The sequence below is a fragment of the Felis catus genome, chromosome F2 (genome assembly GCF_018350175.1).
Source record: "Felis catus isolate Fca126 chromosome F2, F.catus_Fca126_mat1.0, whole genome shotgun sequence".
Classification (NCBI taxonomy): domain Eukaryota; kingdom Metazoa; phylum Chordata; class Mammalia; order Carnivora; family Felidae; genus Felis; species Felis catus.
Genome location: NC_058385.1, coordinates 66,321,052 through 66,347,477, shown reverse-complemented (window position 1 = coordinate 66,347,477; position 26,426 = coordinate 66,321,052). Strand labels below are relative to the sequence as shown.

General features: G+C 45.8%; 1 protein-coding gene, 1 long non-coding RNA gene and 1 other non-coding gene across 16 annotated transcripts in view; 2 read left to right on the top strand and 1 right to left on the bottom strand.

Annotated features, from left to right (window-relative positions):
- The first annotated feature begins 91 nt into the window (after window positions 1–91).
- LOC102901785 lies at window positions 92–26,308 on the top strand. Of its 7 annotated transcripts, none has more exons than XR_006592699.1 (5): window positions 92–227; window positions 815–1,124; window positions 1,477–1,596; window positions 2,350–2,507; window positions 9,008–9,144. It is a non-coding gene; the product is annotated as an uncharacterized LOC102901785 (long non-coding RNA). The 7 variants fall into 7 exon arrangements; XR_006592698.1 differs by having other exon boundaries at window positions 98–231; XR_006592700.1 differs by lacking the exon at window positions 92–227 and adding an exon at window positions 437–473.
- Window positions 3,364–3,436, top strand: TRNAM-CAU. Its single transcript has one exon. It is a non-coding gene; the product is annotated as a tRNA-Met (tRNA).
- TBC1D31 (TBC1 domain family member 31) overlaps window positions 8,813–26,426 on the bottom strand; it is a 75,656-nt gene continuing 58,042 nt past the window's right edge. For 4 of the 8 annotated variants that reach the window (XM_045050114.1, XM_004000105.6, XM_019823091.2 and 1 more), the window contains 5 exons: window positions 22,304–22,444; window positions 20,498–20,692; window positions 18,330–18,468; window positions 12,005–12,097; window positions 8,813–9,153 (listed from right to left, as the gene is read on the bottom strand). In XM_045050114.1, the coding sequence (XP_044906049.1) occupies window positions 9,020–9,153; window positions 12,005–12,097; window positions 18,330–18,468; window positions 20,498–20,692; window positions 22,304–22,444 (702 nt within the window). In that variant the 3' untranslated portion in view covers window positions 8,813–9,019. The other 4 variants (XM_045050118.1, XM_045050116.1, XM_045050115.1 and 1 more) reach the window with 3 other exon arrangements.

Sequence of the window (26,426 nt, the reverse complement as noted above, 5' to 3'; positions counted from 1 at the left end):
CGCATCCAAGAGGTGCCAAGTGGGGACCCGGCGCCTGCCCAGGTTCTGCAAGAGCGTGGGCCTCGTGGAGGCAGGGAGGAAGCACGTGTGTGTCTCAGTACAGGGACTCGCTCGGAAAAGTCTTTGAGAACTGGTGACACACGTATTTGAAAGATGGAGACACTTTTTTTAGTGGAATATTTGTACCTCCTCCCCCCGCCCCGCCCAACTCCTGCGATCTACTATCCGTAAGTACGTTTGGGTGATGATGTGGGGTCCCCTGTGTAGGGGCCTAGCCTGGTTCCCCGCACGCAGTCGTGGCGCAGTGTCCCCAGCAAGATCGAGTGGCCGCACCCCCAGACCATCCCCGCGTCCGCTCCCCTTTCCCCGCCCCTGTGCCCCTGCCTCGGGCCCGAAGAAATTCTAGAACCAAACGGACCGCCCCGCCTCCCTTATCCCGCCTTCCGGCGCGAGGCAAACCGAAGCCCGGCTGGGTGAGGGCGGAGAGGGTTGGACAAAGCTCCCCCTCGCGGCCATCGGGCTCGGCCAAGACTGGTTGCCCCGTGCAAACACGCCCCCCACCCCAGGCCTCCCCTCCTTCTTTTCTCCCTCCTTACCCTCGTCTTCACCTTGTCGCCCCCCCCCCCCCACCTCCCGCCTTCCTTTCCTCTTTCCCTTCTCCTTCTCCCTCTTTCCCCTCCCTCCTCCTCCTCCCTTCTCCTCCTCCTCCTTCCTAGTTCCTGCAGTTTGGGTCTCTTTTAGGTTTGTTGATTTATAATTTTAAATAGGCAATAGATTAACACACTTCAAGTATTTTATTTTCAACTATTCAAAGGTATACAGTGAAAAGCCTTCACCCCAGAAGAACATCAGACAAGTCCTCTAACTGAGGAACCATCTATAAAGTATCTGACCAGTCCTCAAAACTGTCAAGGCCACCAAAAACAAGGCAAGACTGAGAAACTGCCACAGCCAGGAGGAGCCTAAGGAGACAGGACCATTAAATGTGATGTGGGAGCCTGCATGGGATCCTGGAACAGAAAAAGGACATTTGGGGAAAACTAAGGAAATCCGAGGCAAGATGGACTTCAGGCAATCATAGATCAGTGCTGGTTCATTAACTGTAACCAAAGTACCACACTAACGTAAGATGTTGGTAATAGGGGAAACTGGGGGCGGGCTTTATGGGAACTCTGCTATCTAATTTCTCCATAAATCTAAAACTGTTAAAAAGTAACAGTTTACTTAAAAAAAAAAAAAGTCTTTATCCTATCCTTGCCTCTAACCATCATTTCCACCCACCCCCAATACGTAAAAATCATTGATCTTAGTTTTCTGTGTATCCGTTCAGAGATGTAGGGTGCAAATACTAGCAAATATGAATATTCTTACCCCCGCTTCATACTGTAACGACGGCACACCCCACACCCAGTTCGGCCCTTGCTTTCTTCACCTGTTTCATACCAGGCATAGAGCGTTCTGTGTTCTTGTTTTCAGCCTGGAAAGACCCTCATTCCTGTGGCCAGTTCCCTGTTCATGGACTTGGGCTCTGCGATGTCCTGCAGTCCTAACACGACTTGAGGACAAAACCGAGGGCATAACCCTGGCAAACAGTGGGTGAGTTTATCTGTTGGCCTGCGGGACCCAGGAGCGACTCAGTTTGTAACAGTGGTAGACAGGGACCCCACAAGGGTTCGTATGAGGGTGTGTGTTGGGGGTTTCCCTCTCCAGTCACTCTGCCCCCGGCTCCGCGCTCCTGAACCCGCGGGGGTTGTGCAGCGACCTCACCTCGAGCACCGCCCCTGTGTTGGATCCCCCCACTCCCAGGGAGCGTGGGTGGTAGAGCTGCCCCGAGGATTGGGTAGTCGTGGGGCTCCCACCCGCAACAGTGAGTGTGGGGAACTCCCCTAGGATTGGGTGGAACCCCTCCGCGAGTCCTGGGTCCAGACTGCCTGCACCACCCGCGACTCCCCCTAAAGAGACTCGATGCCCTTAAGAGCCCACCCCTGTCCCCCGGCCTCATCTGCCCTGGAGCTCGCTCGCAGTCTTTCCCCGTGTGGGTCTCTCTCCAAAATATAGAGATCTGCCACCCACCCCACCCCCGACTCTCTTTCCCCCAGCTCTCAGGAGTTCTGGTAACTGGTCTGAAGACGAAAGTATTTTCTCCACCTCTTCACACCCACCTTGCCATTCGCGCCCCTAACATCCCACCGTTTCTCCCAAATTCTGGGTGATTAAAAAAAAAAAACTCCTCCCGCAACATTTTATAAGGACAAGTTTCAGAAAAATAGAAAACCTTGAAAGACTTGTAGAGTGAGTGTCAGTATGCCCACCACCAAGATTTACATTAACATTCCTCTGCTCCAGCAGACTTCGAATCTCTACCTCGCTGTCCTTGAAGTTGGCCCGCCAGCAAACTGCCTGAGTTTTTGAAGCACTTCAAACTTCCAACCGTCAGTGCATGCCCCCAAAGCCCTTCTGCACGCCGGTCGTCGGCTGGAGTTCATTCTTAATTTACGTTTCTTAAGGTAAAATTCACATACAGCGAAATATACAGATTTTAAGTGTGCCGTAATGGTAAGTGTGCCAGATGGTACATGGAAAAGTATTTACTAGTTTAATAGTTATGTATTTATTTTAAAGTGTATTAAAAAAAAAAGTCGCTTTCCATGTATGATAGGGACATAGTTTCCTTTAACAATGAATGTAGTATGCAAAGGGCTAGGGGGAGGGGAGGGCAAAGGAAGAGAGGGGACTTCCAAGAAGCTGAGGCTGTGGCGAGGCGTCGTTTCCTGAGCTGCTGTCGCTTCTAAGAGTGGCGCAGCCGGCGAGCTCCGGGCCGCGGTGCAATCCTGGGGCGCCTGGAGGGGCTGGGCAGGCTGGATCGGGGATCCGCGGTGGGGCCGGAAAGGTGTGCATGTGTGCTTGCCTGTAAGTGTGTGTTTTCAAATCGTTATGCATCTGCGCTTCCACTCCCAAGTTTGAGGCTGGGAGTCCCTATGAACGCAGCACTCAGCACAGGGCCGGGAATACAGTAGGTGCCCAGTAAGTGTTTCACTTGATCACAAGTGTGCAAACACTTTGTAAGCACTGTACAAAAATAAGGTAGTACAGCAGCAGGAAGAATCCCACTCCTCCGTGTCCTCACTACTCAGCGCAGTGGGGTCAAGCAAGCCAGAGTGTTTGTTGATTGACAAACAGCGGAGCAGGCGGAGGAAAACTCAGCGCGGGTGGTTGGTTGCCAAGGACGCGGGTCTGGCGCCAGCGTCGGCTGTGGGGTCTCACAACCCGTTGCAGACAGAAATAAAGCCACAGCTTTCTGGGCATGCGCGCCCCGTCCCCGCACTAGCCTCATTACCCTACGGCCGCGAAGAGCCTGTAGGTGCCTCGTTAGCGCAGTAGGTAGCGCGTCAGTCTCATAATCTGAAGGTCGTGAGTTCGATCCTCACACGGGGCACAATACTTTTGTTCTCTTCCCGTCTCCACTCCTGCCAGCAGGAAGGGTTTTATTTGCTTGTCTGAGGACAGAAAGACCCCCGGCGTCCGCGCTTTTCCGCAAAGAGGTCTCCAGTGTGTCGTTAGGCTCGGTCTTGCCTCCCCGAAGTACCGGCGTAGGGACGCTGCGTTTAGTGCAAAGCCTCCCTTCTCTGTTCGGGTCCGGGACCGAGGACGGGAAGGCGGAGGTACGATGACCCGGGGGCACCCTAGTAGACTGGTCCGCGCCGGGTGGGCCGAGACCTCGTAAGCCCTAGAGAAAGAATCGCACCCCTCCGCCCCCTGCGCGCGGCGGCGCGGGGGGGGGGGGGGGGGGGGGCGGAGGCAGCGTCCCAGCCGTGCCACTCTCCCCCGTCCTCCTGTCCTGGCCCCGGAGCACCCGCAGTCGCCGGCGGGGCGCACGGTCTGGGGTTCGGCGGCACCGGTGCTCGGGGTCCAGCAGCGCGCTGCGGGCGCCGCGGGCGCAAGGCTCGCTGGGGGAGGGGCCGGAACAGGTGGTCCCGGGAGGGGGCTGGTCCTTTCCGCTCGACAGCAGGGAAGGGTGGGTCTGCGAGCCGGCCAGGCAGCGCGGGGCACCGAGCACCGCACCGCCGTGCAGTGTGGGCTGCGGAGCTGGGAGGGGGCAGCGCCCGAGAGGGGAGGGAGAGGGGTCTTAGGGAGTTGGTGCCGGTGGCCGCTGCGGCGGCGTAGCGGGACGGGGGCCGTGTTGCGACTGCGTCCGAAACACGTGCTACAATTGCAGCCGTCACCAGTTAAGTTTCTGATAACTCTGTCGTGCCGCACAGGTCAAATAGCCACTTAGATGGAGATGTGATAGCTGGTATCTCCCCTTCACCGTTCAAGTTTTTGACGGCGGCACTAACCTCTGCAATTTCTCCTATCAGGGATGCGATAATACTTTTGGTTTACTATCCTGAGAGGAAGCACCTTCCAGAGGCTTTCACTTAGCTCTTTTTACCGTAAGGACCCTTGGTCAGCGAGTCGCAGTGCCACTGCGGAGATTCTGCCATTTGTAGAATGTGTTTATTCCGAGTATGCATTCAGGTACTCAGAAAAGAACCGCAGTTGGCTTCATGGCCCTACTGCCTCCGCTGGGATTCAAGACTTGTCCCAAGACCCTATCACCTGCCACCATTAGCTCTAACTTTGGTGGACACAGGAGTTGGTGTCAATTTAGAGCCAGTGTCTAGAGACCCCTGAAAGGGCTGGGTGCTTTCTCTTCCCTACTACCAATCCTTCAAGTAAATGGCAACAGGCCCCTTTGGAAAAGCTTGGGGGATTATTTATAGCATAATATGTGGCCCTCACTCCTGCAGGACCCTTCCTCAAGGGGACCTGCCCCACCCCCCTTCAGTCAGATGGCTTTGGATCTGGAAATGAGTGTAGGTCTGGAAAGGGTGACAGGCATGGGTCTCCACTGTGACGGCTCAAGTCAGGTTTTCAGGCACCGGGTCTGAAGTTTTCCTGTTACATATATCAAGCAAGCAACATTTTCGTAGGCTGGCAACTATTTCATTCTTCTTTGGCAACTATTTAATTCTTTTTTTTAAATTTTTGCTTTTAGTGTTTGAGAAAGAGAGTGTGAGGGGGGGGGGGGGAGGGACGGAATGTGAGTGGGGGAGGAGCAGAGAGAGAGGGAGACACAGAATCCAAAGCAGGCTCCAGGCCCGTCAGCACAGAGCCTCTGAGCTGTCAGCACAGAGCCCGATGCGGGCCTCTAACTCATGAACCTGGAGATCATGACCTGAGCCGAAGTCAGGCGTTTAACTTACTGAGCCACCTAGGTGCCCCGATGTTTATTTATTTTTGAGAGAGAGAGAAAGAGAGAGAGAGAGAGAGAATGAAGGGGAAGGGGCAGACAGAGAGTGAGACACAGAATCCAAGGCAGGCTCCAGGCTCTGAGCTGTCAGCACAGAGCCCGATGCAGGCTCGAACTCACGAACTGAGAGATCATGACCAGAGCTGAAGTCGGGGGCTTCCCGACTGAGCCACCCAGCCGCCCCGCAACTATTTCCTTCTTAGGGACAAGGGAACCCATTACCAAGAGCCCAAATCCACTACTACTGCAGCTTCTGTGCTGCCCACTGCTCTAAATGGTTGTCTCTGGTAGCTGAATGCCGCCACTTAGCCTCTGCTACTACGGAATCCCGTCACCTGCACTGAAATCAGGGAGCATATCAACAATGGCATCTCTCACCCTCCCGCATCACCCACAGAATGCCACCACAGAGCTTTTCAAGTTCACAGACACTCCCTTCACTCGGTGCCTTAACGAGTGGAGCGTCTTTGGGGCTGAGCATGTGGTTGGGCAGTGAGCCGGAAGTTCGTATGTAATAAATCCACTCCTACACTCCTACCTTCCTGAGCTTTGGGATTCTGCCGTCCACATCATGCCAGGCAAACCCTGGCATCTTAATTTGATTTAAAAAAGGCAAACATTGAGTCCACATCGCTGTCAACCAATGAAGTCAAGTGTGAGAACCACTTTTAATTGATGGGAATGCCAGTTACCAGTTTATCGCCTCTCAGCTCCAGCGTCACCCTTCCTTACCTGCCCTGCAATAACCCCCTGGATTCCAGCCCTTCTACGGCGTGCAGGACAGCAAGCTGTCGGCAGGCGGTGCTGGAGGAAGTGGCAGGAGGACCGGGCCTCCTCTTAGTTCCCAGGTGCTGTGCTGCTTATTCTTGCCCCACTTCAGCCGTGTGCCCTGAATGCACAATCTCCCAGTGACTCCAGGGCCTCGGCCCGATGACCACTTTGCCACAATCCTCCCAACACGGAGAGGGCCTGTTCCAGGTCTGGAGCCAGAAAGCAGCCCCTGACACGCTCTCGGCATTTGCCTTCCAGGCTTGGTTTGCTGTGTCCCGGAGGGTGGTTTCTCGTGGCCCTCTCCACATGCACAGTGCAGAGGGGGCACCCCCCCCCCCCCCAGACAACACTCCAGGGAGTAAGAGGAGCCTCCTTTCCGGGTTAGTCCTTCATTTACTCTCCCCTGATCAGTCCTGGGTACCCTTTACATCTATACATCTTTAAGTTAGCTACTCGCTTATAGTTTAATAACTCATTGTATCTTAAAGTTTTCCTGTTAAGATCACCATGCCGTGTGTCTCCTAACTGGGTCCAGATAGTAACTCCAGAAGCTGTGCCGGATGCACTCCTAATAAATCAACCTGCTCGCAGTCCTTGTAGCGGCTCTTGCTGCTGTGACGGTCGGGGGTGGTGGTGACTGTGCAAGGGCCTTTAGCAAATGCTCAAGTCTTGGTCAACATCAGCGAGCTCATACTAGACAAGAACCATATGAATGTAATAAACGTTAAACAGGTTAATTTATTTGACACCACTGAATTCATACTGCAGAGAAGTGCTTAAGTGCAGCCAATGTGGAGAATTTAGCTGAAGCCCCGAATTTATCCAACACTGAACCATTTACACCAGAGAGAAACCTTATGAATGTAATAAATATGAAAAGGCCTTTAGAAACTGCTCTGCTTTCACAAATTCAAGGATTCAAGGGAGTACCAGAGAGAAGATACCAGGAGTGGGAAGAATTTTTGCTAAGCTCAACCTTTATTCGATTCCCAGAGAATTTACATTATAAAGAATCTGGGGGTAAGTTGAAGCTATGCCAAGAAGCAGAAAGAGATAATCAGAAATGTGTTTATGTATTTTATGAAGTGTGATAGCCTTTGAAATGCCAACCAAGCACATATGACCGGAGAGTCAAGCAAATATCTGAAATCTGCTAAGGCAGTGACGTTAGCAAGAGTATTACTGGGAGAACTGTAGATTCAGAGAAAATTAAGAATGTGGTAAGAACTTCATTTGGGTGTTAGTATGCATAACTCACTTTCACTGGATAAAGGGAAGCTTTTTTTTAAATGAAATACTGTAATACTATAAAAGAGATGTGGGTAGTTGCAAAACCAGTCTGAGTAGGTTGTAAATTTTCACAGAAGGGGACCTGAAGTAGAGGTAAAAATGGGCCTTATACAGCTGATTCTGGCTGGCAGGATCGGGAATATTTAAAAATTTATTTCTTAATGTTTATTTTTGAGAGAGAGAGAGAGACAGAGAGACAGAGAGACAGCACAAACAGGGGAGGGGTAGAGAGAGAGGAAGACACAGAATCTGCAGCAGGCTCCAGGCTCTGGGCTCGTCAGCACAGGGCCTGATGAGGGGCTCGAACTCACAACTGTGAGATCATGACCTGAGCCAAAGTCGGACGCTTAATGACTGAGCCACGCAGGCGCCCCAGGATTGGGAATATTTTAGAATTTGAATGCTTTTAAGTGACCAAGCAATTTCTAGTTCACCCAAGTTCTCATCATTATACATTTTATATTCTGTGACTTCCCTATTGCCAAACACACACCAGCCTGGCCCTTGAAGGCACGTTTGTGACGACCTGCAAATGAACAAAAAAGTAGACTGAAGACAGTGCTCTTGGGAAACCAATGCCTTGCGTCAGGACTTTGCCTATTAGCCAAGAGAGCATTTTGCTTACTGAAGTATTTGGTTTACTATAAGATTATGCTTTATGACCACAGAAACAAGAATTACTATTACATATTACATGCTTACTATATGTCAAGCACAATCCCAGAACTTTACATTATCTTAATCCTCACCTCAAGTCCCTGAGCTATTTCTATCCTTCCTTTTATTTTTTTAAGATTTTAAGTAATCTCTACACCCAACATGGGGCTTGACTTCACAACCCCAAGACTGAGTCACATGCTCTACCAACTGAGCAGGGCAGGTGCCCCTTTACCTTCCTTTTATAAAGGGGTTCACGGGGGCACCTGGCTGGCTCAGTCGGTTAAGCATTTGATTTTGGCTCAAGTTATGATCCCAAGGTTGTGGGATTGAGCCTTGGGATTCTCGTTCCCTCTCCCTCTGCCCCTCCCAACTTGCACACGCACATGCACATGCACTCTCTCAGAATAAATAAACTTTAAAAAAAAGAAAAAGAAATGGTTCAGGGAAGTTTCCAGAAGTAATCTGCCCTAGATGATGAAGTTGTGAGGAGCCCTGTTATGGAGCTCAGGGCCCAAGTGAGACAGCGGCCAGTGCTGTCCGGAGAAGGAGAGACGGAGACCCCAGGGTGGGCTCGCCGGCAAAGAGGAGACCCCCGCCGCCGGGGGACAGCACGCTGTGGTGCACACTGTCGGTGCCCTAAATTTCCTGCTGCCTTCCCCCTCAGTTCTGGTCGGACAGTTGTTGAGATGGTTTCCTGTTCTTTACTTTTCTGTTTATCTTTAAAATAAACTCTCATCAACTAAAGTTAGAGGCTTATGCTGGTCCTTGTGACCTGGAAGATCGTAATACGAGCTTTAATAGCTTCACAAATTTTATTATGAAAAGTACAAGAAGACATTTACAAGCCCAAAAGCATCAGAATGAAATAGTCCACATAATTTTTATACATACATTTTTCTATACAAGAAGTTGATTTCTGTAGGGATATAAAATAAATAATGTAAAAATCAGTGCCACTGATTGCCAAGTAGGTATCTCTCTCTCCACCTCAAGGTGACCAGCCTCCTACGTGGCCAAAAGATGAGGTGTTCGGCATCTGTTACGAGCCTGGGCCGTGAGCCTCTGGCGAAGATTTCTCACTCTCTCCATAAGATCCTGTTCCATGGTGTCCCATTGTACTCTTCTTTGATTTAAAGAAACTTGAAAACAAAATTTTAAGGTAACAATAGTTTAATGTTCTGATATTAGCAACGACACAGCATGGATTTTAAAGGTAAACATGTTGCAAAAAATCAGTAATGAAATGATATTTGAAAAACCAAATTTCTTTAACAAAAAGCTTAATGTGTTGTTCCCTATACTGTTCCATTTACAAGCCAAGTATTTGTTGAATTGAATGAATGTTATCAGAGAAAGAGAACTCATCTACTTTTGGTTATTTACCATTTGTTTTTTATTTGGGGGAGATAGACAATCTTTATTAAAAATATTTTTTAAATATTTAATAATTTTTAATATATTTTAATTATTTAATAATATAAATAATTTTATTTTTGAGAGAGAGAGAGAGTGGGGGAGGGACAGGGAGAGGGAGACACAGAATCCCAAGCAGGTTTCAGGCTCTGGGCCGTCAGCACAGAGCCCGACGCAGGGCTTAAACCTGAGCCGAAGTTGGATGCTTAACCGACTGAGCCACCCAGGCACCCCGTCAATCTTTTAAATTAGGAACAAATCTTGTCCAAGAGAGGATGAGTGAGTTCTTTGCAACAGTAAGTTTCCTCACTATGATGCTTAATGGTATTGAAACAAAGCATTCTGAGTTGCCAAAATTAATATTTAGAAATGTATACCAAGACTACTTTCCCAATGACTAAATACAAATAAATCAAATGGTTTTAATAGTGGCCAACACAGGGAGAGTCAAATTAAAATATTACAGTGTGTCTAACCAAGTGTAACAGCCATTTCATACTGAGTTGGGGCGGCGGGGGTGGGGGGCTAGTAAACACTGGAATCTGAAGAAAAAAAAAGCACCTTAAAAATACACTTCTCTCAGGGTACCTAGGTGGCACGGTGGGTTAAGTGTCTGACTTCGGCTCAGGTCATGATCCCATGGTTCATGGGTTTGAGTCCCACGTGGGCTCTGTGCTGACAATGTGGGGCCTGCTTGGGATTCTCTCTCTCCTGCTCTCTCTGACCCTCCCCCACATAAATGCTCTCGCTCTCAAAATAAACTTAAAAAAAAAAATCCACTTCTCTTAAATCTAGTTACATATTCAGTCAGCTCCAATTCCAGAAAACTATATTTTCCTCCAAAGGAATACAATGTTTATGGTCTTATTTTGCTGCTAAATAACCTAAACTTACCAAATGTCTTGAACTTGATTTTCTAATTTAGAATTATCTAACTAAAAATTTAAGTTCTGACATGTCAGCATAGAGAACAGTTGAGAATCTCGTGTACTTTCATTTGACTGATGCATGGCTTTTGGTTTAATTCATATTCTGACACAGAATTTACAGATACAGGTAAAGTATGAGTTAACAAAAATATACAGTACTAGAGTCTCGTGACTTGTTATTTATTAGGTATATTTCTTATAAAGCTTGTTTGTCTTTAGAGGGCACTGTATAAAAATCTGTTCTTTTTAATGTTTGTTTTTGAGAGACACAGAGAGAGAGACACAGAGCGTGAGTGAGGGAAGGGCAGAGAGAGAGGGAGACACAGAATCCGAAGCAGGCTCCAGGCTCTGAACTGTTAGCACAGAGCCCAACACAGGGCTCGAACTCAGACTGTGAGATCATGACCTGAACCGAAGTCAGATGCCCAACCGACTGAACCACTCAGGTGCCCCTAAAAATCTGTTCTTCTAAAAGAACTCAGAAGATCTTGTTAAATTCTGCTTCTTCTATATGACAGTTTTATTGAAAAAGTCGGTGGAAATCAAAGTCTAACAGGGTTTCTTGTTCCTTCCCCCATTTTAAAAAGAAATCAAATACTTTATTGGGAAAACTGTCAGCTCCTTTATGAGTTAATGACCATATTTCAGACCCACCCTGTCCCTTCCAAAAATAAAAACTTCAGTGGATCAAGTGGAGGGATCAAAGGTTGGCTAATCAGGGCGCCTGGGTGACTCTTGACTTCTGCTCAGGTCATGATCTCACAGTTCAGGAGTTTGAGCCCCATATCGGCATCTGTGCTGATGGTGCAGAGCCTGCTTGGGATGCTCTCTCTCCCTCTCTCTCTGCCCTTCCCCTGCTCCTCTTCTCACTCGCTCTCAACAAAAGAGTTCAGCTCATCAGCATGAAGCCGATGGTCTCCAGCAGTTCCAACACCAGTGGCCTCAGCGGTCCATCACGGTGCCGAGAGCAAACACACATTTTCAGTGGCTGCTGGATGGAGCCCAGCCCAGAAGAAGAGAGTCAGAAAATTTCAAATACGTAATAGCTTTGAAAACCAATGCTCAGATTTTCTTTCCAGAAGGATGTAAAAAACAGTTACGAATGTCATTAATGTAGTGAGTAACAGACTTCTGTAGCAGCCTGCAACCGTTTCTGGACAATGAAATTCATTCCGGTGCTAATGAAATCGCATCGATATCTGGTAAACGCTCCTGACTTGGTTTCGGTCTGATCTCTTTTTAACTCCCCATTAGAAATTTGAGAATTCTGCTCCCTCCATTTCAGGATTGCCATTATCCATGCCCTGGGAAAATGGCGTCAATATGCTGTAAATATAATTCAAGCCACAATCTTGCTTAAATTAATGCTAAATTTTAAATGGCAGAAGAGGGGCACCTGGGTGGCCCAGTAGGCTGGGCGCCCAACTCTTGATCTCAGCTCAGATCATGATGTCACGGTTCACGAGATTGAGCCCCGAGTTGGGCTCTGTGCTGACAGCAAGGAGCCTGCTTGGGGTTCTCTCTCCCTTTCTCTCTGCCCCCCCCCTCCCCCAGCTCACGTGATCTCTCTCTCTCTCAAATAATAAAACTTTAAATAAATAAGTGAATGATAAATGATAGAAGAAATATTTATTGCTTATCAACTTACTGTGTGTTGAGGAATCCACTTCAGAACTGTCCTTTAATTGTGAGGTTCTAGGCACATAGCCTGAGTCAGCCTGTCCACTTTGGCATCTGGGCACTGTCACAGCAGTGAGGAGATAGAGAAGACATGTGGGAGCGAGTAGGAAGCCTTTCTTAATTGCAAACGGTCCCTAGGAAAGTACAACTGCCAAGGATGAAAGCCCCTAATGTTTCTATCCAGAGGAGCCGCCGTCACCATTCTGGAGGCAGGGTAAGTGCAGCGAAGGCTGAAGTTCTGGTGACGTATTTTATTTATTTATTTTTAATTGATTTATTCTTGAGAGAGGGAGAGAGCACATAAGCAGGAGAGGGGCAGAGACAGAGGAAGAGAGAGAGAGAGAGAATCCCACTGGCAGGGCAGCTAGGTGCCGCTAGCTAAAGGTGTTTTTAAAATATGTCCCCAAGGGGCACCTGGGTGGCTCAGTCTGTTAAGCGTCCGACGCTTGATTTCAGGTCCGGTCATGATCTCGCGGGTTGTGGGCTCGAGCCCCTGTTGGGCTCTGCTTGCACAGGGCCTGCTTGGGATTCTCCCTCTGCCCCTCCCCCACTCTCTCAAAATAAATACATTAAAAAAACCCCCACCTTTAGCTAAAACAAAAAGCCAACAAACAATTCAAAAGTAGCGACGTTAGGACAGAGATCCCAAACATTTCTTGGAAAAGATCATGAACTGTGATGAGCAAGCCCTCCCCGAGGACTACTGGGAGCCCACCTCTGGCGGCTTCCTGCACGCGGGGCCTAATCTCAGCAGCAGAGAGCAAACGAGAAGCTGCGAGAGGCAGGCGCCCCTGAGACCTTCCGGAGCAGCTGGCACAGCAGTGTTCCAGAACCGACCTGGGGCCTCCCCTGGTCTGAATCACTCTCATCTCAAAAGTTATACTTGCCCCTCAGCTGTGTCTTCTCTGTTCTCCAACTCCTACAGCCTTTCATCCGGTAAGACACCAAGGTCTTTTTTTGATTTTTCATCCTCACAAGAGTCATGACTGTTCCTTCCTTTCTACTCCCATTACTAGGGTCCAAGCCTCCAGGAGTCAGGCCCACTGGAGTTACACTGACTCATTAAGATGCCTGCCTTTTACCTGGTCTCAAGGGCTTTAGCTAATGGTTCAATGAGTCATTAAGACTATTTGGGGCTAATTATCAAATGACTAATTTGAACTGGTGTGGGGAAATGGAATGTAAGCCTCGTCTTCAAAATATCTGAAGGGCTGTCATGTGGCAGAGGTAATAGATGTAATCTGCATTTGCTCCAAAGAACGGTTTCTAATGAGAGAATTTACTAAAACACACACACACACACACACACACACAAAACCCTATTCAACTTTACAGAAGGAAGACATAGCTTTTAAATAAAATACTGGCAGAAATAGAATCAGGTAGTGAGCTCGCCAGCTCCGTAATATTCTGGCATAAGCTAGATACGCACTATTCGCTACTGTAGTGTCGCAGAGAGGATTCACACTGCAGGCCCTGGTTCTCCAGATCCTTCCACGTCTGAGACCCCACTGTGCCTGGTCTCGCATCCGTCCTCTAAAACCCATCGTGCCCGTGGCTGTTTACGTCCCCTTCACAAAGGGCCACGGTGTAAACCTGAGGTACCTGTTCCAGTGCCGAATGGTCCCCTCTGCCTACAGCCATGTTTCACACACTGCTGAGCAGACTCACCTATGAAATTGTACAACAAAAATCCAGCTTTCTAGCTTCTATCCCAATTCTCCCTAATTCAATCACTGTAGGTGAGGTCCTGAGTATGTATTTTTTTAATCTGTAATTTACCAAAAAAAAAAAAAAAAGAAAAAAAAAAGCTAATTGTAACAAATTTGAACGCATAAAGTAAAAAGCCAAAAAGTTCCTTTCATGTACTTTTTGTACCACGATTTATTCTTTTTCTTCACTTAATGTAATATATTTTAAAGCCCCAAAGGTGATTCATATTAGTTTAAATCAGTATTTATGTACTGAATTTGTATTGTATCACAAAATCCAAAAGGAATAAAAGGTACGTACTACAATTCCTTCCTTTTCGTAACCCTGCGCACCAAGTTCCTTCCCCAGGAGGTAAGCCCTACACTAGTGTTTCCAGGTCATGCTGCTGTGTATCCAGGTTGGCAAACAGGATGTGGCCCGATTCCTGAGCCTGGCACTGATGGTCCCTGTCTTCTTCAGTGGTCTCGATAACTACTCTGCTCCAGCTGGTCTAACTTCTGTCACCACCACGGGCAACTTTCTCCCATGGATTAATTGCATCCAACATGTTCTATCATGTATGAGTGGAGTTCATGGAGGCTTTGGTTGGTGAATCCACAAAAATTATAAGGGAAGAAACTCTGTGCGTGTGTGCGCATGTTCCTGGGAAGATTCTCAGAGGGGCCTATGGACCGTACATGGTTTTGCCATAGACAATGGTGTACCGCCATTTTAGAGCCGTAACAAAATGGAAGATCACCCGGGCTCTACGTTCTCATTTTACAAATGAGCAAAGTGAAGACCAGTCAACATTTCTGAACAAATCCAAATGAAGAAACACAAGTGGCTAAATAAACTGCCCCGAGGTCTACAGCTTAGTGACTCCAGCCAAGTTTCACGGACCATAAAGCTGGGACTAGGGCCCAGTGCGCCTGCCGCCCGGGCCGGGGTCTTGCGCCACGCGGTGAAACCCTCCGAGTGTGTTCCTGTGGCACCAGGCCTGTCCTCTTTTTAAAGGCCCAGTAATTTAAAACCTGGTCAAACGGCCCCACCTGTTACCACCTGGGAACAGCACTTACTAACGTCTTTTTTTTTTTTTTTTTTTGGGGACAGAGAGAGAGAGAGAGAGAGAGAGAGAGAGAGCATGAACGGGGGAGGGGCAGAGAGAGAGGGAGACACAGAATCGGAAACAGGCTCCAGGCTCTGAGCCATCAGCCCAGAGCCCGACGCGGGGCTCAAACTCACGGACCGCGAGATCGTGACCTGGCTGAAGTCGGACGCTTAACCGACTGCGCCACCCAGGCGCCCCATAACGTCTTTTTTTTAAAATAACGGTTCACTGACATATAATCCACATACCAGAAAACTGATCCTGGTGAAGTGTACGATTCAGCGTTCTTAGTATATTCCCAGAGTTGTACAACCATTAGTTGTACAACCATCACCACTAATCTAGAACATTTTCATCATCCCAACTCCTCGCAGCCATTTGTGGTCACCCTCCCGATCCCCCTGAAACCACCAATCGACTTTCTGCCTCTATGGATCTGCCTGTTCTAAACATTTCACATGAATAAAATCATAGGCTATGTGTACTTTCGTGTCTGGCTCCTTAAACTTAGCATAAGGTTTTTAAGGTTCACCCACATTTTTATTGCTATGGAAGTTTCCATCGTATGGATACACTATATTCTGTTGGCCGATTCCTGGTCTGATGGATATCCAGGTTGTTTATACTTTTTGGCTATTGTGAATAATGATGCTATGCACATTCACATACAGGTTTTTGTGTGGACGTGTTTCCGAATCTCCCGGGCACATGCCTACGAATGGAACTGCCGGATCACACAGCTACCCTACACTTACCCCTCCGAGAAGCTGCCAGACTGTCTCCCAAAGTACACCACGTTACATCTCCTCTAGCACTGTTCCAATTGTTCTTTGACCCTCGTCAGCACGTGTTATTATTGTCTAATTACGGTCATGGTAGTGGGTGTGAAATAGTATCTCACTGTGTTTTTGTATTTAAAAAATGTTTTCCTCATATGGTTTTGGTTTGTATTTCCCTGATGACTAATGAAGTTAAACAGCTTTTCATGTGTATTGTGGTCATGTGTATCTTCTTTGGAGAACTGTAAATTCGTATCTTTTGCCCGTTTAAAACTCTGGACTAAAAAAAAAATAAAAATAAAAAAATAAAACTCTGGACTAATACTGTTTTACAGGACGTGACTATTCAGCTACAATGTAAGTTTATGGACCTGGGATTTTAGGGGTAGCAAGGGCCATTCACATTGTCCAGAAGGTTCTGTTTTCTAGAAAATAATAAGAATTTCCTCCCCCACTGCTAATAGAGATTTGACACTAAGCAAAAATTTGAAATAAATGACCCATCACTGGCACACTCTTATCTGGTTCCTACTGCATAGAAATAGAGGAATAGGTTCCTCTATTCTAGGCCCTGAGTGACAAACCAATGCTGAGCGCCTCCAATCAAAATGCCATTTTCCTAATTATAGCTGATTATCTTCCAGTGTTAAGATCAAATGACTGATTTCATTTATACACCCTGATTAAGAAAATGACAAATCCTTACACATTTGCCTTTTGAAAAATGGATGATTCTTAACCAAATGGTCTCTCGTTGGTGAAATTTAGGAAAGTTCAAAAAAAGTTAGGTAGCATGGTGGGAAGAGCCCACGGAGGCAGAGGGGCCAATACGCAAGACTACTGATTTCTGATGAGGGAAGGGGAAGAAGCTCTTTACAGTCTCTTCCTTTTTTGTACTTCTAAATCCATAGCTTCTCTAAAAGCCACATGAATTGTCTCTTCCTAGAGGAGGGGTGAGTGTGAGAGGGTTAGTGACAGGTCGCGGCTCCACTGGTTACTGTCTTCTGTAGGCCGGTTGTAAATATTTATTTTTAAAAATTTTTTTTTAACGTTTATTCATATTTTGAGAGACAGAGCATGAGTGGGGGAGGGGCAGAGAGAGGGGGAGACAGAATCCGAAGAAGGCTCCAGCCTCTGAACTGACAGCACGGAGCCCGACGCGGGGCTCGAACTCACAGACTGTGAGATCATGACCTGAGATGAAGTCAGACGCTTAACCAACTGAGCCATCTAGCCCTGTAAATATTTACTTTGTGCAACGAGTGACACTCTTCTCTCCCTGCTTCTTCGTGGGCTGAGGTGCTATCTGGGACCTAAATCTAAAGTATGACAGCTGGGGTGCCTGGGTGGCTCAGTCAGTTGAGCATCCAACTCTTGATTTTGGCTCAGGTCATGATCTCATGGTTGTGGGATGGAGTCCCGCATTGGGCTGTGCTGACAGCACGAGCCTACTTTACATTCTCTCTCTCCCCCTGCCCCCCTCCGCCCCATGCTCATTCGCATTCTCTCTCAAAATAAATACACACGAAAAAAAAAGTAGGAGGGCTAATGAGGAGTTTTAAAAGTAGGCATAATTAGATGATGATGCACCTGACCTACATTTCTACTTTTCAAATTTGTGAATTTTAAAAGTTACGCACATAGTGACATTATTCATAAAAGCCAAGAAGTGGACACAATCTAAATGGATAAATGAAGTGTGGAATACCTACACAACGCAATACAGGCCATATAAAGGAATGAAATCCTAATGCATGCTGCAACATGGCTGAACCTTAAAACATTATGCGAAGTGAAAGAAGTCAGACACAAAAGACCATAGATCACTGGACTCCATTTATATGAAGCTTCCTAAACAGACAAATCTATGGTGGAACAGGAAGTTTATTAGTGGGAGCTAGGGGCTGGGCGGGGAGTGGGAAAATGGACAGTGAATGCAAATGGGTACAGGGCTTACTTCACCAAAAATATATAAATATATATATTTTAATGTTTATTATCATTGAGAGAGAGAGAGAGAGAGAGAAAGAGAGCGAGCGCACAAGTGGGGTGGGGCAGAGAGAGGGAAACAGAATCTGAAGCAGGCCCCAGGCTCTGAGCTGTCAGCACAGAGCCCGATGTGAGGTTTGAACTCAGGAGCTGTGAGATGTGAGATCATGACCTGAGCCGAAGTCGAATGCTCAACTGACAACCGACTGAGCCACCCAGGCACCTCTACTTTAGAATTCTAAGTACAGTAATTTAGGTTTTCAGTTGATGCCACTGCAAGCCTGTAAACCCAAACCTAACGTTTGGTTATAACAAGTTTCCTTGTGCTACTTTACTACACTGTTGTTCTGAGGACCGGCTATTGGCAAAGCACAATTTCTACCAAAATAAACTAGAAATAGCACTTTGGGAACAAATCATATCCTGATAGATGAAGGGGATACCAAGGACCATGAAACCATGGAATAAAACAGAATTCTACAGGACGGTTGAGAGATTTTTCTTGACTGGAGCTGGTTTTTTTTGTTTGTTTGCCTGTTTTTTTTGTTTTAATAAGCCCCAGCAACCCCCAAAATGATGACTAGTGATCACCTTTTAGTTGAGCAATCATTTGAATCAAGTGCCAAAATACAGCTCAGGGATTTGCTCACGACAGCAAACAGCCTACCTGTGATGGATGAATGTGTACTGTCATGAAGAGAAAGGCACTCATGGACACGCACCTGTATTATAAGGATGTTCGGCATGTTCTAAAGCATCATCTAGCTCTTTCTCCAGAAACCACTTTCGAGATGCATCTGAGAGAGCCGAAGCTTTCTTTTCTGACTTCAGATGAAAGTCTTTTTCTTGAGCTTCTTCCCACTATATGCAAATAAATGAAAGAAAACAAAAATCACCTAAAAATTGGGGTAATGTCAGTTCCTACAGTGGAATAACTCCCTTCCGTCTCCTCTACTTCACTTCCTTCGGGATTCCCATGGAGCGTGGGATCTGTTTGGTTTTAGGGTAATTTGGGTGCCATTTTTGGCCCAAGGCTGCCGAGGAAACTTCAAGGTGCAGGCACGTGTGATGTACCACTCAGTACCTCCAAGTGCCACAGAGCACACACACAGGTGCCCACTGTCTTTGCAATAACAAGTCATTTCAACACATTTCACATGTCAAACCTTGCAGGATGTAGTTTTTAGAATTAATGATAATTTTCTTATTTAATTTGCATGCTATCGCTTAATAGTAAGATCTGCAAAGTTCAGAGAATGAATTCTTTGCCCAGCTCTGCCGTGGAAGTCAAGGAATTTCTATTAACCCCTACTTTCTTCTTCCTACAGTGAGAAAACAATTATCTTAAGATTAGCTCAAGGGTAACTAAAAATAACACGTTTAAGATATTCTACAACTCCTAAAGTTCATCAATGTTCTATGCTGTAGCTTTTATATGCAAACATATAGTTTTTTAAATTTAAACCCGGTTAACATATAGTATAATTTTTGTTATAGAAATGCTAACGCATTAAATATGTGTGAAATGACACAATTTTAAGGAATCATTAGGGGCCAAGAAATCCAGGCCTTTCCCATTACTGATAAGGAGGCCGAGTTTTAGTGATTTCCCAAGGCCTCTCAGTAATCAGGCTAGCTTTAGAAGCCAGGACACCAGATACAAAGGAGGAAAGCCCTTACAGTGATCCCGAGTCTACCCTCAAACACTCTGTTTCACCCAAACTACAGCAGCACCTAACAGTGTGCAGTCCAGCGCTAAGGTCAGCAATCCTCGAAGACGTGGGCTCCCACCATAACGTTCCTGAGAACAGCCTCAGCGGGCATCATTCCCGCCCCTCCCTGTCCTTGACCGAAAGTGTTCTCACACAGGGCCACGTTATATGGGGTAGGAGGAAAATGAATAGGAAGAGTCACTTGAAGGAAACACATTATGAAAAGCTTTCAGAATAGACATCACGACAGAGCAGCATGAAGAGGAGTGAACTACAGCCAGCTCTCTGGTTCCTGACCTCTCCCTAGCTCCGCAGTGTCCTCGGGGAAGTCCGCTCTGTCTGCGATAATATCGACAGAGCACGGGTGCCAGAGCTGCTGGTGGGATCCACCAAAGGATTCGTCTGTGTGACATGCTCTCCGTTGCCTCCTTGAAATCCATTCTCTGACTCTTCTTGAGGAATAGAATTCTAATTTTATTTCGGATGGTCATGCTCCCTGCTAAAAATACTACATTTCCCAACATCCTCTGCAGACAAATGTGGCTAGAATGTGATGTGGGACTTCTAGAAAGGAGTTACAGAGTTGTCTCAGCCGGGAGTGGGCCCTTTTCTACTTCTGCCCTACCTTCTTCCTGCTGTCTGGAATGTGTATGTGATGGCTGGAAAGCCAGCAGTCATCTTGGGTGGTAAGCTGTCCTCAAGAACGAAAGCCATGCACCAAGAAGTAGCGCAGAAAGACTGAAGGAGGCACTTTCCCTAATGACCTTGGAGCCAGGAAACCAGCCCTGGGTTTCCTACCCCCGGACTTCTTTCACATAAAAAAGAAAAACACTTACATCTTGCTCATTGTCACTATTATTTCAGGTTTTGTTAGTAGTAGCTACATATAATTCCTAACCGTTTAAAGCTGTCTACATTGTAAGAATCAAAAATTAGGTAAAATTAAATAGTAATATTATCCAATCAGCCAGAACAAACCCAATCCAGGAAGCTGAGAACTTGAGAGGCACTAATGTCATTGAGAAAGATGCCTAGTCATTTTTAGGTATCGTATTAGATTCCTTCTCTGTATATATCTATTAAAATTAGATTCGCTTTTCCAAGAGGAATTATCTGGTTTGATTATATTTCAAAATTTATACGATGAATAACAAAAAAATCTGTAACCCCATTCTTACCTTTTTAGCTCCCTCCCCCACCATTGCATTCAATACTTCTGTTTCTTTCCTTCTGTTTTCCCGAAGGAGTTTGGCCACTTCCTGGTAACATGCGTTCCGCTGTAGATCATCACATCTTTGTTTATGTAAAGCTTGAATTCGCCAGTCGGCATTTAGACATGCTTGTTCAGCTTCTGCCAAATTTTCTTCAATTAACTAAGAAATATTTGTAAATTTCAGAAACAAGGTCAGACTATATATAAAATATGGTATATCTGTTCAATGTAACCAAGTTTCTAGGGTAGCTGTTTGTAACCTAACGGTGTTTACTTTCACTTTTTATTTTATTTTTTTTTACATTTATTTATTTTTGAGAGACAGAGTGAGACAGAGTACAAGCAGGGGAGGGGCAGAGAAAGAAGGAGACACAGAATCTGAAGCAGGCTCCAGGCTCCGAGCAAGCGTTCAGTACAGAGCCCGATGTGGGGCTCGAACCCACGAACCGTGAGATCATGACCTCCGCTGAAGTCGGTCACTTAACCGACTGAGCCACCCAACCCAGGCGCCCCAACCTAATGGTATTTAAAACACACCGGTGTCCAGGACCCAGCACAAACCAATTACATCAGCTTCTGGGGTGGCGAGATGTTGGAACTTTTACAAAGGTGATTCTAATACATAGCCAAGACTGAGAATTTCTAGGCTCAGGAATGGGTAGGATTAAACAATTTCCATATTTCAACCCGTGAAAAGGAGTCAGAAGAGCCCATTCTTACAGACTGAACAAAAGCCTATAAGGAAAAATCAATGGTGGGCTATGCTGATGGGATCCGCTAAGGGATGGTTGTTGAACAGAAGACAGGGAAGTCTTATATTGTTGCTGGCTTTTGGACCAGGGCCAGGCCTGGCCACAGACCTACTCAGCATTTTGTTGACTGGATGATACAGAAAGTTCTTTCTTGAAGTTCTCAAATTCTATTTCAATTCACTTGAGCCAGCATTTCTGAAAGGGTACTCCACAGAAATTGTACAAAATAAGTTTGGAAAATTTTCTTAAAGCCTCACAATGTACCATATCCTCAAATTTGGCATGAAAAATTCTAACTTCTTTTTTTAAAGTTTATTTATTCAGAGAGAGAGAGAGAGAGAGAGAGAGAGAGAAAGAGAGAGAGAGAGAGAAAGAGCAAGGGAGAAACAAAGAGGGAGAGAGAGAATCCCAAGCAGGCTCAGCACTGTCAACATGGATGGAGCCCAATGTGGGACTTACTCCCACGAACCGTGAGATCATGACCTGAGAAAATCAAGAGTCAGATGCTAAACTGACCGAGCCACACAGGTGCCCTGAAAAATCCCAACTTTAAACAGCACTTCCAATACTTAGTTGCCACCTGTTTTACTGAATAATAGTTATGAATATTCTACAGAATATACTTTGGAAACCCTGGCTTATATACCAGGCAAAGACCTGATGTTTTGCAACTAATCTGCTCAGGGATAATTTCTGAGACATAACACAGTAGGTTAGTATTTATGAAGTTATTATTTCCCTTGTATCTTCTAGATCTTAAAATTCTCAAAATATAAAAGATACTTGTATATGTCTGGCAGTGAAGTAAGTAGCCTATAAATAAAATAATGTGAGATTCTAAGAGCTGTGATAACTGAAGCAAAGAAATGAATTAACTCCTTTGCAGAGTTCAATTTTGAATCTTCTCCTTTGAGAGGATGACAGATGGGGGAGGCAGGGCAGGGAAAAATAAACACAGAAAAGGATGACAGATGGAAACTTCCCCCTCTCTATGTGCACTAAGTTTACCATATTTTTACCTTCTGAGTTTTTTGGTTCTGAGTTTGACCTGCTTCTATCAGTTTATGGAACATGTGTTCTTCAAGATCCACTTTTCGTCTATAGGTATCTGCATCTTCTCTCATTTCTTTTGCAACAGCTTCCTGATTTCTAATAAGATTCTGTTAAAAAAATTTTTTTAAAATAAAGAGAGAAAACACAAATCTATATAATAATGCTAGAACACAAAATGACTCCCCCCCCACCCCAGAATACTAGCACACAAATAAGAACTGTGGTCATCTAATTTTCAAAGTAGAAAGCAAACAGCAGTGACATCAGTGAAAATAAAAGCAGGGACCTCTGAAAATACTCTCATCCAAAAAAGCACTGAGAACACTTGCAAAACCAACTCTTTCAGAACTCTGGAAATTAACCAAAGGCTTGAAGCAATTTGAGGATCATTTACTCATAAAAATGGCTCCATCTTGGTAAGAACAGAAAGCATTAGGGCATTTTTAACTTGCCTCATCCCTAGTCCCACCCTACCCTTAAGCTCTGCATTAGCCTTTAAGACCAGCAACCTGGCAGCCAAAGGAGGGGGCAGAATGGAGGTGGGACTCCTGCAAACTCCCACTGTCCAGTAACGGTCCCCATTGACCGACACGGTGGTTCTGGAAGAACGTACTCCCAAAGCTGTCTTTATTTGCCATGACTCAGAACTCACTACCTTGAACCGCCTTTTCCCTGGGGACATTTGCTGAAATACATGAGAGGACCCTGGTGAATATCTTGGCTGCTGGAGAGAGCCTATCGCAGTGCAAACCACAAGCTAACCCAAAAGTATTCACAGAAAACATTGAAGAATTAGACGTCTGCAGGGCACTTTGAAAAGCTGATAGATTCCCGGAGACCTAAAAGTCCATGTGCACGTGGAAGGCTGTACACATGCGCAGGGCTATGCGAATGCTCAGATCTGAGGAAGCGCAGGGCTCTTAAGTCTGGTGAATGGGGGTTCTGCATAGTCAGGAAGGGAACTCTGGAGTTGTAAGCTGCGAAGCGAAGCGTTGAAGGCAGGCCCCAACACGATGCACACAGAGCCTCTGGGCAAAGACCTAGAGGCTTTACTGGTACAAGGCCACTTAAGGAAATCTCTGTCCAGTCGCTAAAACCAAGTGAAGACTTTAATTTAGTTCTCTGTAAATTCAACTTTACCAAATCAACTCAGTGAAGTCACTAAGAAACAAGAAATGCTGAGGAGGGAGGAGAATCTGATTTTCAGAACTGTCATATCACATGATTTAAAATATCTAATTTTCTTTCTTTTTTTAATGTTTGTTTATTTTTGAGAGAGAGAGACAGAGCACGAGCAGGGGAGGGGCAGAGAGAGAGGGAGGCACAGAATCAGAAGCAGGCTCCAGGCTCTGAGCTGTCAGCACAGAGCCCAATGCGGGGCTTGAACCCACAAGCTGTGAGATCATGACCTGAGCTGAAGTTGGGCGCTCAACAGACCGAGCCACCCAGGCACCCCTAAAATATCTAGTTTTCAATAAAAAATGACAGGAGATATTAAAAACCAAAAGCATGGCTGTGCGGACTCTGAATAGACATTAGCCACACGTTCTCCAGAGAAGATATAAAAATGGCCAATAGACACATGAAAAGATGCCCAGAATCACCAGTCCTTGGAAAAATGAATATCAAAACTGCAAGACACCACTTCATACCCACTGGTGAGGCTAGAATCAAAAGGACGGATGGTAACAACTGTTCACAAGAATGTAGAGAAAGGAGAACTCGACACTCCTGGGTATAGATCTGAGGGAACTGAAAATACATGTTCGAACAAAAAGCTGTACATGAATTTTCAGAGCAGCACTACTCATCACAGCCCAAAGTAAAAACCACCCAAATATCCACCAACTGACAAATGGATAAACATTTATCATACAACGGAATATTATTCAGCCATAAAAAGGAATGGAGTACTAACTCACACCACAACATGAACAAACCTTGAAAACTTTTGTGTGAAAGAAGCCAGTCACAAAAGACTATACATTGTATGGTTTCACTTGTATGAAATGTCACAACAGGCAAATCTATAGAGACAGAAAGTAAATAAGTGCCTGCCAGGATCAGGCGGGCTGGGGAGTGAGTGCTAACAAGTAGTGTTGGGAAGGACGGCAAACAGAATTCATGAAGATTTAAGTTAAAAAGACGCGTAATAGCAACTGTATGTACCAAATAATCTCACTTATCCTTACTGATGATATTAGCAGTTATTTCCTAATTCAGGAATTTATTCCTGCTTTTCTAATTATCCACTGGCAACACAATTACCTTCGTAATTAAAAATAAAAATGTGCGGCCCCTGGGTGGCTCAGTTGGTTAAGCATTGGACTTCGGCTCAGGTCATGATCTCACAGTCTGTGAGTTCGAGCCCTGCGTCAGGCTCTGTGCTGATAGCTCAGACCCTGGAGCCTGCTTCGGATTCTGTGTCTCCCTCTCACTCTGAACCCCCTCTATTCATCTTTTGTATCTCTCTGTCTCAAAAATAAACGTTAAAAAAAATTTAAAAAAAATAAAAATAAAAATGTTTTCCAATTATATGCAGATATATGTATGAAGAAGTTTACTGCCAAAATTGTAAACCACTTAAACATCCAACAACAGAAAAAAAAGTTATTTTTTTATTTAGCTTATTTAAAGTTATTTAAAACTTATTCAAAGTTATGGTTCATCACTATGACAAATGACAATATGAAGATATGCAGTCATTTAGAAAAAGGATTTTAGTAAGTAAAAATGAAAAGCAGAATACAGAATCTTAGATACTCCATAAAGAAGCAAAACAATGTATGTGTAGAGACTAGGGATTAGGAGGAAAACAACAGGAATCTACCAACAGCAAAGACGAAAGACGACAGGGCGGTGGTTTAAAGAAGCAGGTGGGGGGCGCCTGGGTGGCGCAGTCGGTTAAGCGTCTGACTTCAGCCAGGTCACGATCTCGCGGTCCGTGAGTTCGAGCCCCACGTCGGGCTCTGGGCTGATGGCTCAGAGCCTGGAGCCTGTTTCCGATTCTGTGTCTCCCTCTCTCTCTGCCCCTCCCCTGTTCATGCTTTGTCTCTCTCTGTCCCAAAAATAAATAAGCGTTGAAAAAAAAAAAAATTTAAAGAAGCAGATGGGGGAAGGAAGCTGTCAATTCATTTTGTAAAATGAGCATTTTAGGCCGGAGGGAATGAGGGGAAACTAATACCTACTCGGCATGTGCCAATATCAGACACTGAGCAGTAAAGGGTGACTCAGAAGCCTGAGCTATTCAAATTCTACACACTCCGAAGCAAAGATTAACCCTTGGCCAGCTCTAACCTCCTGGAATATGGTGCCTGAAGAGTGTGTCTGTATACCTGGGGCCTTGGGCTCCCCCAGACAGTTTATGCTAATAATGGTGCATGGCAGGAGCCTTGGGCCACACTAGATCAGCCTGAGCTCTGCAGAGTAAGTATCCAGGTTCAGCCACATGACGCTCCATGCCTATGTGACTGACTCCCAGTAAAACCCTGGATATCAAGACTCGAGTGAGCTTGCCTGTTGGCAGTACTCTACATGTGTTGTCATACATCTTTGCTGGCAAAATTAAGCGCTGTCTGTATGACTCCACTGGCAGAGGATGACTGGAAGCGTGTGCCTGGTCTCTCCCAGACTCTACACTGTGTGTCTTTTACTTTTGCTGAGGTTTTGTTTTTTTGTTTTTGTTTTTTTTTTAAAGTAATCTCGACACCCAATGTGGGGCTCAAACTCATGATGACCCTGAGATCAAGAGTTGCAGGCTCCATCAACTGAGCCAGCCAGGCGTCTCCTATCTTTGCTGAGTTTCATCTGTATCCTTCCACTGTAATAAACCGTGATTACGAGTGTAACAACTTTTCCAAGTTCTGTGAGTCCCTCTAGCAAATCACTGAACCTGAGGTAGTCTTGGAGACTCCTATCACTGACATCTAGATATAACTCATTTCATCATCACAGCAATGTCGACAAGGGTGGGCCTATGCCAAGGAGAAGGTACATATGCATGAGAAAGAGACCACGGCAGAGGCAGAAAATGGATTTGACGTAACAAGGTCCTAAGAGATGAAGGGGACGGAATCTGGATCAGAGGTC